Source organism: Echeneis naucrates, chromosome 7 (assembly GCF_900963305.1).
Source record: "Echeneis naucrates chromosome 7, fEcheNa1.1, whole genome shotgun sequence".
In the NCBI taxonomy this organism is placed as follows: Eukaryota; Metazoa; Chordata; class Actinopteri; order Carangiformes; family Echeneidae; genus Echeneis; species Echeneis naucrates.
The window spans coordinates 20029561-20042672 of record NC_042517.1 but is presented as its reverse complement, the minus strand read 5'-3'; the positions used below and the strand labels follow the sequence as shown (position 1 = coordinate 20042672).

Below are 13112 nucleotides of genomic sequence, written 5' to 3'. Positions count from 1 at the left end.
GGTGAGGGCAGGGTATACCCAGAACAGGTTGCCAGTCTATCACAGGCCTGACACAACCTTATTCTATATTATCAGACTTTCTTTCATTATATATACAGATATGGACAAAATTGTTGGTACCCTTCTGTTAAAGAAAGAAAAACCCACAATGGTCACTGAAATAACTTGAAACTGACAAAAGTAATAATAAATAGAAATTTACTGAAAATTAACAAATTAAATTAAATTGTGGTTCAACAGAATCATTTTAAAAAAAAAAACTAATGAAACTGGTTTGGACAAAGAAAAAGAAGTATATATATATATATATATATATATATATATATATATATATACTTCTATATATACTTCTTTTTCTTTGTCCAAACCAGTTTCATTAGTTTGTTTTTTAAAATGATTCTGTTGAATAGATAGAATGGATCCGACATATCTTCTTCAACAGACTACTTTATTTCAGTCTGGGTCAGCTTGAGGATGTAACTTGAGCTAAAGGTCTCTGAAATCCATCCTCTAACCATCTTGGTACTCTGCTCTGTCACCTGTCATTGTGGAGAAAGCAGGTGGTGATTGAAGCCTCTTGCCTGATCGAGACTTCTCACTAAGGAAGATGACTTTTCACTAAAACATGTGTTGAGGAACTATAAAACTAATTATCTCCATGACTTGACAACAGCAGAGGTATGTAAGAATAACTAGTTGGAATTAATACCCTTTAAGAGACTAAACATCAAAGTTTAGTGAAGGTTTTTCTTGTAAATAAAAAGTTTCTTAGAGACACTGTGGTCTTAGAGCTACTCTCATGCTAAAAATAATGATGTGAAGACGTGTGTCTGTATTTCCTGCTGTAAGAACAGTCTCTTCCTTTTGAATTGGATTTCATTTCATGTTCATCTGCCGATTCATCACCGCAAAAAAGATTATACCCGGATTTTGTCATCTCCTGTCACCCACTTATTGATTCCTGCTTCCTTCCTAAGCCCTAAGTCAATTCATCAGCTCTGTACCACTTTGAGTCATTTCCACCCCTACTCTACCACATTCTTTTTCCTCTTTCCTTACAGAAACTCCTACCAGTTTCTGACTCAGTCATTCTCACTCCCCCTACCCACCACCTTTCACTCTCTGATTTCCACCCGCCCATTCCAAAGTCCATCCTTCAAATTACACCTCAATCTCTCCTTTTCTCACTGATCACTGCACTTTGACATGGTTTACAGGCCAAGCAGTTCTTAATACCTGCCCCCTGGGACTAAGAGTAATGCTACTTTTTATTCTGGATAGGCAAAACAGGGACTGCTTCCTTGAAATGCAAGGTCAAAGCAATTAAATAGATGGTGTAATCCAAACCCAGAAGTCCTCTTAGCCTAAGCACATGCACTGAACATATGATTCAAAACGTGTTTAAAATTCATGCCCTCATCCATTATAACACATTAACCCATTGATTTCCTTTCATAGTTCCTCAATTAGTGCAAAAGCCTTACACACAGACAACTTTTGTGTTTCCTTCGATTGCTCAGTTTAGCACACACCTTGTTTTCAAAACATCGCCCCATTTAATGTCTGTAGCACATGAAGCACATGGACATGATGTGGAGGTAGAGAAGCTGGGAAGCATACCTTGGGGGAGTGAATGTAACTACGTTGCAAAGCTGGAGCACTGACACATGTTAAAGCTCGAAGACAAGACAGAGGCCCCTCCTCATGGAGTGTGAGACAAGTACTTTTCGTGTGTGTTGGTGTTACATGACATGCTTCATGTATCATCACCTTGTCCCCAGTCTACAGTACATCTCAAGGCAAACAAAAAGTAAACAAAGATTGTTGTTTTGAACCTGTACTCATTTCAGCAACACGGTACAAAGAGGAGTTCACAGAGCTGAATACAGGTTTCTACTTCAGCTCACATGTTTAAGGCTGGTCATTATTTAGTCACCATCCCCACCAGCAAGAATAATATTGTACTTTACATGTTTCCTGGAGTTGTGGAAAAATCAATGGTGAGAGATTTATATTGAATAGAAGCTAGCCAAACTGATTTAGAAAAAATGAATTACCAACACATGAGATTTCCGGTAATGAGCAAGAGAAAATTTAGCTTTTTTCACCTTGTGTTTGCAGGACTCAGCCATTACATTAGTGAGTCAAATTTTATTGCCATATAAATAGTGGAAAAACTAAATAAGAAAAATAAAACCCAGTTTGTAATAAATTGTTTTAATACTGTTCAATATTAGATAGGTGCTGTTTAACAGCACTCAATGACAGAATGTCCTAGTGAAGGAGCTTCCATTTTCCCACGAAGCCTTCTTTGTTTTAGAAAAGTCATGGTCTCACACAGCAAGTGCGAGTGTCTGTATTGTCTGTCTATATCAAATGAAGCCATTATCTTTTATATTTTTTGAATAAATAAATAAATAAATAAATAAAAATCGGGGTAAATAAGCTGCTGACACAGGAGCAGAGATGGTTTATGTTGATGGATCATTATTGATGCACATTCTGACATCTGCATTGTAGTTTTGTGTATGAAGTGCATCTGTGATATGGTCTGTCAGACTGTCTGGTGCAGCATCAGACAGTTCTAACTGTCTTGCATGTAGCTATGTCCCTATGTCCCTGTTCCTCAAATTTGACATCCTGCATCTCTCACCTCGTCATCGTGGACCAGCTCCTTCTTCACCACCTTCATGGCATACATCTGTTCATTCTTTTTTAGCCGAACCAGCAGGACCTTGGCATAACTGCCACGTCCAATCACTCGAATCAGGTCAAAATCACCCAGTCCAAGGGCGAAGCCCTGGGACAGCTTGATGCCGTCAATACCATCCACTACTGCTTTGATGTCCTGCAGGGATGTGGAGTGAGTACATTCAGTCAGAGTAAATATGAACCAGGAGAGTTTTAGTTTGAGTAAGACTGAATTAACAGGAAATTGTATTTATTTAGAGGATGACTGTTTTACTAACTCTTTGAAATGTATTTATTCGTCACATGAATGTAACTGTAAATTCTGAGAATCTTCTATTTAAAACCTGGAAACATTTAAGATCCCTTACAGAAATTTAGCTATGACTGAAAACAACAGAGAGCAGGGGCCATTTTTTTTACCTGAGCATATTCTGATAAGATTTAAAAAGTTGTTTGTTGGCTTCAAGGCCGTTTACCTGACTTTTATGTCTAAACTGTCAGTGAGATTCATATTGTTTTATCACTTCAAATGTTGTACATCCAGTCTCAATAAATCCATTAAACCCAGCATATTGAGGTTGTCCTGTTTACAACATCATGTTCACACTCTGAAACCACTGAATCTTTGTAACTGTTTTGTGCTCAGGTTGTATGCCCTTCTCTTTCACTATCTCACCAGAGGGCTGCTCAACCCAAGCAATGCTTTGTTGCTGAAGTTTCTGTCTCTTAAAAGGAATGATTCTTCCCCATAGTTTTTAGTTTCTGGTTTGTCAATTGGCATTTCTATTCAAAAGTTGTAGCAAATGATACCAAAGGGAAGGAATACTGATAATTTTATTACATGGGTATTATGACTGGGATGAGTTAAAAATGATCAACAGCTATAAGCTCTTTTTGCAACATATCCGATGCATGCTAAAGATCATCTTACCTCTGCATCTGCATCTTCTGTTTTATCCGCTGTACAGTTGTGCGGTGAAAAAGGTACTGCAAAAGACAGATACAAAGACTAACTGAATTTTGGCCATCCAGACAAAATGCAAAAGACCTGAGCTTGCATGGTTTGTTTCAACATGTTCTTCTTCTGTTCCAGAAGAGGGAGGTAGAGCACTACAGTACTTTAGTCCAACTATCCACAGAAAATAGCAAACTAGGTCAATCCATAGGGGTGTCCCAGAGCATGTTACAGCCAAGACCCCCCAAAATTGACTCCATCAGTCCTCAGTCTTCTATAATAGGATAAAGGCTCTGTTTTTAGGGATCCCTTCAGAAAATAGTATTTAGATAGCAGCGAGAGTCTGTGTTAAATAAGGGATGATGGTGCGTGTGAGGTTAAGCTTCAAGGGTCTACAAAAATTCTTTAACCCTCCTGTCGTGTTGGGGTCAAATTTGACCGATTTACAACTTAAAACACTCATAAATATTGTGTTTTACATCTGATTGCCTCAAGGCCTTATGGTACCCTCCACACTATGCACTTGAACATATAAAAGTGATCATCACCTCTTTCATTGAACTTTGAGTGTTTTAATCAACCTTGTTACACCTGTGGTGTTCCCGGTCAAAAGTGACCGCCATAGGAAATGAAAGGGTATCCAGAATATATTCATCCCATCAGACAGAAAACATCTGCATACACACCACCCCAACTCACTCACTCACACACACATTTCAGAGTGAACAATGTCTTTTGCGGGTACACATCTATTTCCTGCGCTTATGTGCCGATTGTCCCATGTGGACCAACTTCCCGATGAAACAATGTATCATATCTTCACACAGACTAGACAGGTGTCTGTTATGTGAACCCACCTCTTTCCCACGCTTTTGTGCCTATCCCCCACGTGAACCACACCTTCTAGACTAATCAATGCATCATCTTCACACAGACCTCATATATATAGCATGATGTTTGCCTTGCACTCCTTTTACTCTGAGCACAATGAGTAGGCCACTGACCAAGCGGTTCTCTGTCAAAGAGGTTCTGGTCCAGCTTTTTGGACATGATGAAGAGGGCACTGAAATTGAACCAGAGAAAGAGGAGGATGTCTCGGAAGTGGAAGACAACTAGATTTTGATCCAGACTTTGAGGAGACTGACCAGTCAACAGATGGAGAGGGAGAGGCACCTGAGGAGACATTCCAGTCCAAGAGTGGACACTTGCTCTGCTCTTCATCCCCCAAGACAGAGGAAGTAGAGCAAGTGTGGAAAACATCATAAAGGTGACGCCAGGGCCAACACGGTATGCAACATCTTGTGTGGATGACATCAAGTCCAGCTTCCAACTCTTTTTACCAGAGTCCATTGAGGGAATTACACTCGAGATGGCAAACCTGGAGGGTCACCTGGACACCTGGAGAGAAATCGACCTGGTAGACCTCCAAGCCTACATAGGTCTGTTGATTTTAGCTGGAGTATATCGCTCAAACAATGAGGCTACTAAAAGTCTGTGGGATTCCGAGTCTGGGAGGCCTATATTCTGGGCAACTATGTCCTTACAACAGTTTCATGTCCTTTCAAGAATTATTCGATGTGATAACAGAGATACACGACCCGTCCACTGGCGAAATGACAAACTGGCTGCCATCAGGAACATTTGGGACAAGTGGGTGGAGCGCCTACCACTTATGTACAATCCAGGCCCTGATGTGACAGTTGATGAGTGCCTGGTTCCTTTCAGGGGTCGCTGTTCCTTCAAGGTGTACATTCCAAGCAAACCAGGGAAATATGGACTGGAAAAATGCCACTTATGTACACACACACACACACACACACACACACACACACAGGCACAAGTGCACACACACAACTTAATGTTGAGTTTGGTCTTTGGTTTTCCATTTAGTTTTTACATTACATGTTCATTTTGTAATACATTTTCAGTGCCCATTTGTATTTTCACTGCAGTTATTTTATGTCTCAATCTATAAATTCATATTAAACAACTAAAGAATGTTGTATAAAAATTTGGTGGTGAAAAATGGTTTTTGTGCTAATTTAAGAGCAGTTAAAACAGACCGGTCAATTTTGACCGGGAACACTAAAGTAAGTGGTGGGAGGTGAACACAACCGGAGGGTTAAAACAGGGTTCTCCAGGATTTATATCAAGACTCCCTGCAGGCTTCTTGAGCCCACTCTGGTGGCCACACTCCACTGTGTACTTTGAGAAAAAAAAAAAAAGTTTTTTATTTTTTACACAGATTCTTCATAGTAAAATATGAAAAACAGCTATTATATAATAAAGAATTTATCCTGGACAGGTGTTTGATGTGGTTAGAGCTGTAGCCATGTTTTTTAATGAAAAAAAAAATGTATGTCTAATAATTTTTTTATTTACCCAGAATTCAAATTGGTGCTATTCAACCCAATAAACAACAAGAACAGCTTATTGCCATGGATAAGTTAAGACATCTCTGTGAAGTCTATTTGTCTAATATGAAATACAGTCAAGAGTTTGAGTGGACCTAGTCAGAAACTAACTGTCTTTGAATGGATTCTTGCTTTTTCCCCATGAGTCTCATGGGTAATCCACGTGATGCATTCCTGCAGAGCTGTGTCTCATCCTTGGAAATTAGTGCTATGCATCAACAGGAAGTAATTTAGGGTTTCGGTGGATGACACTTACAGTTGGGGTTTGAATATCAGGATGTTACGTAACATCAGCAGGAGACTCTGCTCCAGCAGAACATATGTTGGCTCTTTGAGGTTAACTTTGGCTTCTTAAAAAGCAACTGCAGAGAGATTGGTTTACTCAGGTGGTCTTTTTTAGACTTGTGTATTTGTTGTGGAACAATGTTTTTAGCATTCAACACAAGGCACAATTACATTTTTCCCACTTTGTCATTTACATAGTACATTGAATGCAGGAGTTTGGCAATACATTTTTCCTTGCACCCTGGCCTGGTTTTGAGTATTTTGTAACTTTTCAAATATCAGCACACAGCAGACATAGAGCCTGCTGAAGACTAACATGTAGTGCACATACAACACAGTATCAGAAATAAAATGGGAACGATGTCAAGGAAGATATTCTGATGCTGGCTGGGAATGATCCAGCCCTGACGATCTGCACTTAGCTTCACAAAGGAAGCCATACTTGTCTATTCACACCACACCTTTATAGCTTCAATGCAGTGAAAGGCATTGGTATAAGTAATAAGTACAACATTGACTAAATAAGTGCAGGAGATTGTATAAGAGGCAGAACAGAGACTTACCATGAGAACTTTTGAATGTTACTTGGTAAAGCTTTTGACTTTTTGTTAAATGCTTTCCCATGGTGATACAGCAATGTTTTTATGTTTTAAAAATCAACTGCCCTGACAATGCATGTGTAACTCCAACATGCATAGTCCAAACTCCAAACTTTCAATGTTGATAAGGGTCCTGAGCTGAACTTATCTACATGTTCATATTAAGTTCTAATCAGCACACCCTCATGTTTACAATTTGATGCGCTCATCCTCAAACTTTAGCACATGGAAGTTTTGATCCTTTGCCATAAAAATTCAACTTCCACTAACTACAGCCAGAATTGGCAAAACTAATCGTAAACTCTTTTGTATTCTATAATTGCTTGTCTAGTCATGGAGATTCTTCCTGTTTGATCAAAGGGGTTAAGTTGTTGTGAAGAATCATGGAAAGAAATAGATATATTCCTCTCCTTCTCCTGGGCCAAATTGTTTGGAATTCCAGTTGTCTACACAAAAAAGTAATAAAACTACTTGAAAGACAACACACATGAAGAATGTAGCCAAACTATTAGTAAGTTCCAGCCAAATGTGGCTATATGCGTATTCATACACCAACGACACATCAGGGGCAATTTGAATTTCAGTGTTTTTTCCAAGGGCACTTCAAATTGCCCCCTGAGAATCAAACCACTGACCCCACCAACCCACAAGATTTATATGGTCTATCTGAGACATTACAAGGCTTGTAAGAGCCAACAAAATGGTTGTATTCCTTATTCCTTAAAAACTGCAAAAAAAAAAAAAACAAAAAAAAGGTTCAGCGTCTTACTTCCATCTGTGTCCTCTGTCTCATCTGGTGGAACATCCACCTCTTCACTCTTAGCATCTGAAGGGGGCTCCTGTGAAGGCATGACTGGATCCTGGACAAAGAAGTCAAGATATCCACCTAAATATCCCAAAACACATTCCCTCAGATATCTAGTATAATACCCACTCATGGTTTAACACTCCTGGAAGAGTTTACAACGAATCATGTTTGTGAATATGGAGAAAAAAGTTGGAGAGAAAGGCTGTTGTTCTGAGATCCTCATGACAACGTGTGAGTTTCACTAAAGAAGGAACTCGATTCCTTCATCCTATCAAGCTGCAAAGTCACTTATCTGGCACCAAAGACAGTGAGCTGGAGATGTGATCACTTCACCCAGCACCAGAGCAGGTCCTGCATTGACCTCTTTGATTTTCTAGACAAGTGTCAGTTCTGGATCTTTGCAATTTGTCCTTGTGGTCAGATGGACTGATAAGACACACTGATTTGCTGTCAGTAAAAATGACATCTCATTTGAATAAAACAGTAGGATGAGCTGCAGAAAGAACATGATAAACAGGAAACGTTCAAGGAAAAGTGCTTGATGAAATCAGTCTCTTGATTTTCAGGAGCCCTTACTCACAGGGGACACCTGCACACCATTTCTAATATATTTGTTGAAGGTCACATTTAGTTTAAATATAGATGCCCGTGATATCTTTGATTATAAAGCAGGTCTAGGTTCCATATTACTAGTGTGAAACTATTAAAGTGCCTAGTTCAGAAAGAAATGCACACGGTCTGTCGTCTGATTGGCCCACCAACTTGTTGTCCCTAGAATGGCCAAGAAAAGCCTGAGAAAAACTAGAGTGAGATGAAAAGATCAAAACCGCAATCGGCATGGACACTTCAGATAAACCTTTTTTAACCAGGATTTTATATGAAGCTCATTTCGGTCAGTCTGGCCTTTAAATTGCAGATTTTTTTTAAGAGCAGGAATTACATTCTATTTTTGCCACTGAACTGCGACCAGATTAGAGTTATAATTATACTCAAAATCATTAAGCCATGTTCCTTTGAGTTCATGAATGAATCACTGATGATTGTGGCTTTTCTCTTAATTATAGCTATATATTGCATTTATCAATAGCATTGCTTAGAGACTTGAATAAATGTTTCAGTTTGTTTGGAAATAAGAGCTTTGGACCTGGATGCTTTACCTCAGTTATACAGTAGCTACTTTTAGGAAGTTTGTGATTTTCACATGATTTGTGTATCCAACCATTCTGATATGCATCTTCTCAAGCTATTGATACTTCAAACCAACATGGATATGTATCACAATAATCATGAGTATCAAGAAAAACTGGACAATGCAAAGGACTAATGCAATTAAAGGGTGGCACAAAGAATACAAACATTTTCAGACAGTTTAATTTTGACAACACATGACATGACCTAAAAAAATAAAAAATTGTGATAATAAAGAAGGAAATCATCCACATGAAAATTACAGACCACCTCCCTTTTCTTGTCGAGTTCCTAGAAAAGGTAGTTGCAGCCCACCTTAAAGATCACTTCAAACACAATAAATTCTTTAAAAAATGTTCTTCTAATTTTCTTTCAGCCCATAGTACTGAAATATAGCTGGTTAAGGTCACAAATGAACTGCTGATGGCTGCTGATGTTGGCTCACCTTCTCTTCTCTTTCTCCTGGACCTTGCTGCAGCTTTTGACACCAATGACTACAACATTCTCCAAAGCTGACTTCATCACTCAATTGGAGGTACTCTAGTACTGTCGTAAACTCGTTAAAATTATGCCTCAGTGATAAATTCAAGTTTGTTTTTATGGGAGGCTCTCAGTCTCACCCACAAGGGTCAATGCTATGTCCCATTCTTTTCTCCCTTGACATGCTTCCCCTTAGCTGTGTCATGAGTTGATTTAGAATATCATTTCACTGCTGACGACACTCAACTGTACATCAATATGACAACCACTCCAGCATGGTGTCATCCTTGTCATCTTCAACACTGGACCCTTCCTCTCCATCTCCAACACCACTAACCACAGTGATTGCCTCTCTGAAGGACAAAGATATGTAGATGAATGGCAACTTTCTTCAACTGAACTCAAAGACTGAAGCAGTTCTAATTGGCATCCCATCCCAGACCAGATCATCCTCTGTTACTAAATAGCACATTTTCTTTCCAGGACATTCTCTACATTCCCTCTCTACAATAGTCACTAACCTTGATCCCCACTTAATTTATGAGGCTTTCAAAAAAAACTGATCCAGGCCTTTGTCTCCTCCAGGCTGAATTACTGCAATGCACTGTTCGGATTCACAAAAAGAGTCTCCAGAGACTGCAATATGTCCAAAACAGTGGTGCTTATGAGTCCTTATGAGAGTGTGCAAGTACCACCATCTTCCATCTATTCACTGGCGTCCTGTCTCTACTAGGATTGAATAAACGGTCCCCTCCTCACACACAAATACATCCATGGAGATGGCCTCAGAATCCTCACCACAGAGTCTGTTGAGTCCACAAATACCTACCACCTCTGTCCTCCCATCCTGAACTAAGTCCTTTCTGCTCCATAGCCACTTGTTCATGGAAAGCTCTCCATGCCCATCCAAGGGCTCCGCAGACTCTTGAGACCTTTGAAAAGGAACTCAAAACGTTCATTTTTAGAAGGCACTGTTACTTTTGAGTAAACTGCAATTGTTATGTGATTATATTTGACCTGGACTCTATTTGACTCATAGTTTTTTCCCCATTGTCTTTTTGTTAAACTGTAGCATTGTGAGATTGTTTTAAATGTAAAGTACAAAATATATCATTGTTATCTTTATTATGGTTACTAAGGCCTTTGGTGTCTCCAGAGGAGACAGCTAAGACATATCCTTGAGAGATGTCACTTGAGGCAGTTAGAAATTAGAGATCTGCTATTACTTGGCTGTCAGCCTAGAGAAATCCCCAGCCAAAATGTTGGTGATGTAGTTGCATTCTAGTTAATATAGACACCAGGTTTTGAAAAAAATCAAAAACAAGAGTGAATTTGCGTAATTGTCAATGGAGCATAGCTTAAGATTAGGCTGGTTGTGATGCTGTTTCAGGCAAGTCGAACAATTAACTTCAACATTATCATCAGATTTCTGAAGTTAGAGAGAAGATTCCCTGTGAATTTATCACTCTGTTTTTCCACTGATAGCAACCAACAAGCTTCCAACATCCTACTTTAGTAGACATTGTCAATTAGGTTAAAGTCAGTTTGTGGTCTGACTGTTTTCCTATATGCCCTTATTGTGTGACTTCTCATTTTTTCAGATTTCACTCTGTGTCAAATAGTCCCTGCTGACCAACAAAACAGTCCATGCCTCCTTAGAGGCAAGCTCACTTTCAGGGATGTTACTATCTAATTAGCCACAGCTGATCTCTTGCCAGAAGTGCTTCCCAGGTGCAGGAACTCTGGAGAATGTGCATCTTAATGATACTAGTCTCTTCACGTTTAATGAATACAGTCATATTTGCAGAATTGGAATTAATCCATGATCATGTACTTGGCCTTCAAGTGTTAATTACACTTAGTTGCGTGTACACTGTTGCTTGGTAAAAAAATTGACAGACTTTTTTCTAACCCTGAAACTGTAGTGCACATCATTTGTAAAGCAGAAGTGTATCACAGTGCCTTTGTGAAGGGATTAGTTACTACAGGCAGAGATTCAAAATGCCTCTTTCTTGTTTCTGAGGCAAGAGTGATGCTAAAGAATGCCTAAGACAAAGACGGACACTAAAATCAAGTATGTGAAATGTGTGCCACTTCTTTGATCTCATAATACTCTGCCGAGGTAATCAAATCTTGCAGCGGTGGTGTTAACAGCCAGCGCTGTGCTTCCCAGCACTCAGGGACATGATGAAATACTCACCATAAGCCTTTGGCAGGTCCGAGGGATGAGTCTGTGACAGCGCTTATGGACCAGCAGTTTGCAGTTGATGCACTTGAAGCCCTGCCTGCCCAGCCCCCATATCCTTTCACCACAGTGGCCACAGTAGGCTTTCTGTAAGACAGGGCACACACAGAGGTTAGTCTTTTATTCACATGGCCACTAACACAAACATCAGCAATTTAAGCAATAATTAAGAGGGATGATTGACACAATCGGTAGCAAGATGTGATGGACCAACAGCCTTGAAGCTCAAAATTACACTTGAGTCATTACTGTCACTTCTGTAGGCTACAACAAATTTTCTATAACTAGTAATTTAACTAACTTAACTTATTCAGTTAGTAACACCTGTTTTTATTTTCTTTGGTGCTTTTCATATTTTAGGGGTGGAGGTCGAGGTTTGTATTTTACTGACCTGATGTATAGTATCATGACTGTTGGGCAGGTTGCAATGTGTGTGGTACAGTCTGTCAATCACAAGGTAGCCATACAACAATATGGTCTTTTTTTCCCCAAATAGGAGCATCCTTTAAAAAATGTATAGCTTCTGATATTGCAGAAGACTTGAAAGTATAGACTGAGACTGTAGACTCACAAGGAAAACATTTAGAAAGTAATAGTGAAAATAGGCCATATTTGCACAGATATCAATACAATGTGACCAATGGAGATCCGACCAACCAATGGACTCACTATGGTTTTATATGTGCCAGCTACTGGAGAATTTCCTTCTATATTAATTGTCATACCTACCTACCTACTTAACAACAGTAGTAAATACATTTATTAGTAATGTTTACCGCCACCAGACAAATGTGATTCAGTCTTGAGGAGGACTTGAGCAGATTCGTAATTTAAATGGAGCAATGAGAAAAACCTAATTCCAAAGTTTATTCACAAATACATGTATGGTTTTGGAATAAGTAGAAAAAACTCCTGATGAGAACGATGTTGGAATATTGTTAAATGACATGTTAATGTATTTTAAATGTACTTTGTTTTTAACACTGTCTCCATGCTATTTAATTTTTATATTTGATATTAACATCATTAACCTTTAAACAAATGGATCAGGAGATTGATGTGTTTGACTTGAAAGATATGTAATCTGCTTACAAATTCAAAAACAGTGTAACACACAATTTTATAAAACTCAGACAACATAAAATGCTTCCCCTGTGTGACTGTGTGACTTCCTGATACAGATTTTATTACCTGAACCTGTTTGTCAGCTGATATTTGCACTAATGGCAAATGTTACATTATTTACTGGAAAAACTAGCTGGCAGGGGGCTGAGAAGATGAACAAAACTAGACTTGCTTACTTGCAGATATCCAGGACAGTATTTTAGGGAGTTTCTAATATATTTTTTTCTGTTAGTATACTTGTGCAACCATCTTGCCCCTTTGGGGTTTTTTTTTTTTTTCTTTTGCGCACAAGCTGGACTCCTCTCTTTCGTTCTGACCTCAT

At 39.0% G+C, this 13112-nt stretch overlaps 1 protein-coding gene across 3 annotated transcripts in view; it reads right to left on the bottom strand.

Moving 5' to 3' along the window:
• prkcz (protein kinase C, zeta) overlaps positions 1-13112 on the bottom strand; it is a 103093-nt gene that overhangs the window by 35274 nt on the left and 54707 nt on the right. For all 3 annotated transcript variants that reach the window (XM_029506294.1, XM_029506297.1, XM_029506296.1), the window contains 4 exons: positions 11621-11752; positions 7714-7804; positions 3623-3678; positions 2654-2848 (listed from right to left, as the gene is read on the bottom strand). In XM_029506294.1, coding sequence (XP_029362154.1) covers positions 2654-2848; positions 3623-3678; positions 7714-7804; positions 11621-11752 — 474 coding nt within the window. The remainder of the gene's footprint in view (positions 1-2653; positions 2849-3622; positions 3679-7713; positions 7805-11620; positions 11753-13112) is intronic.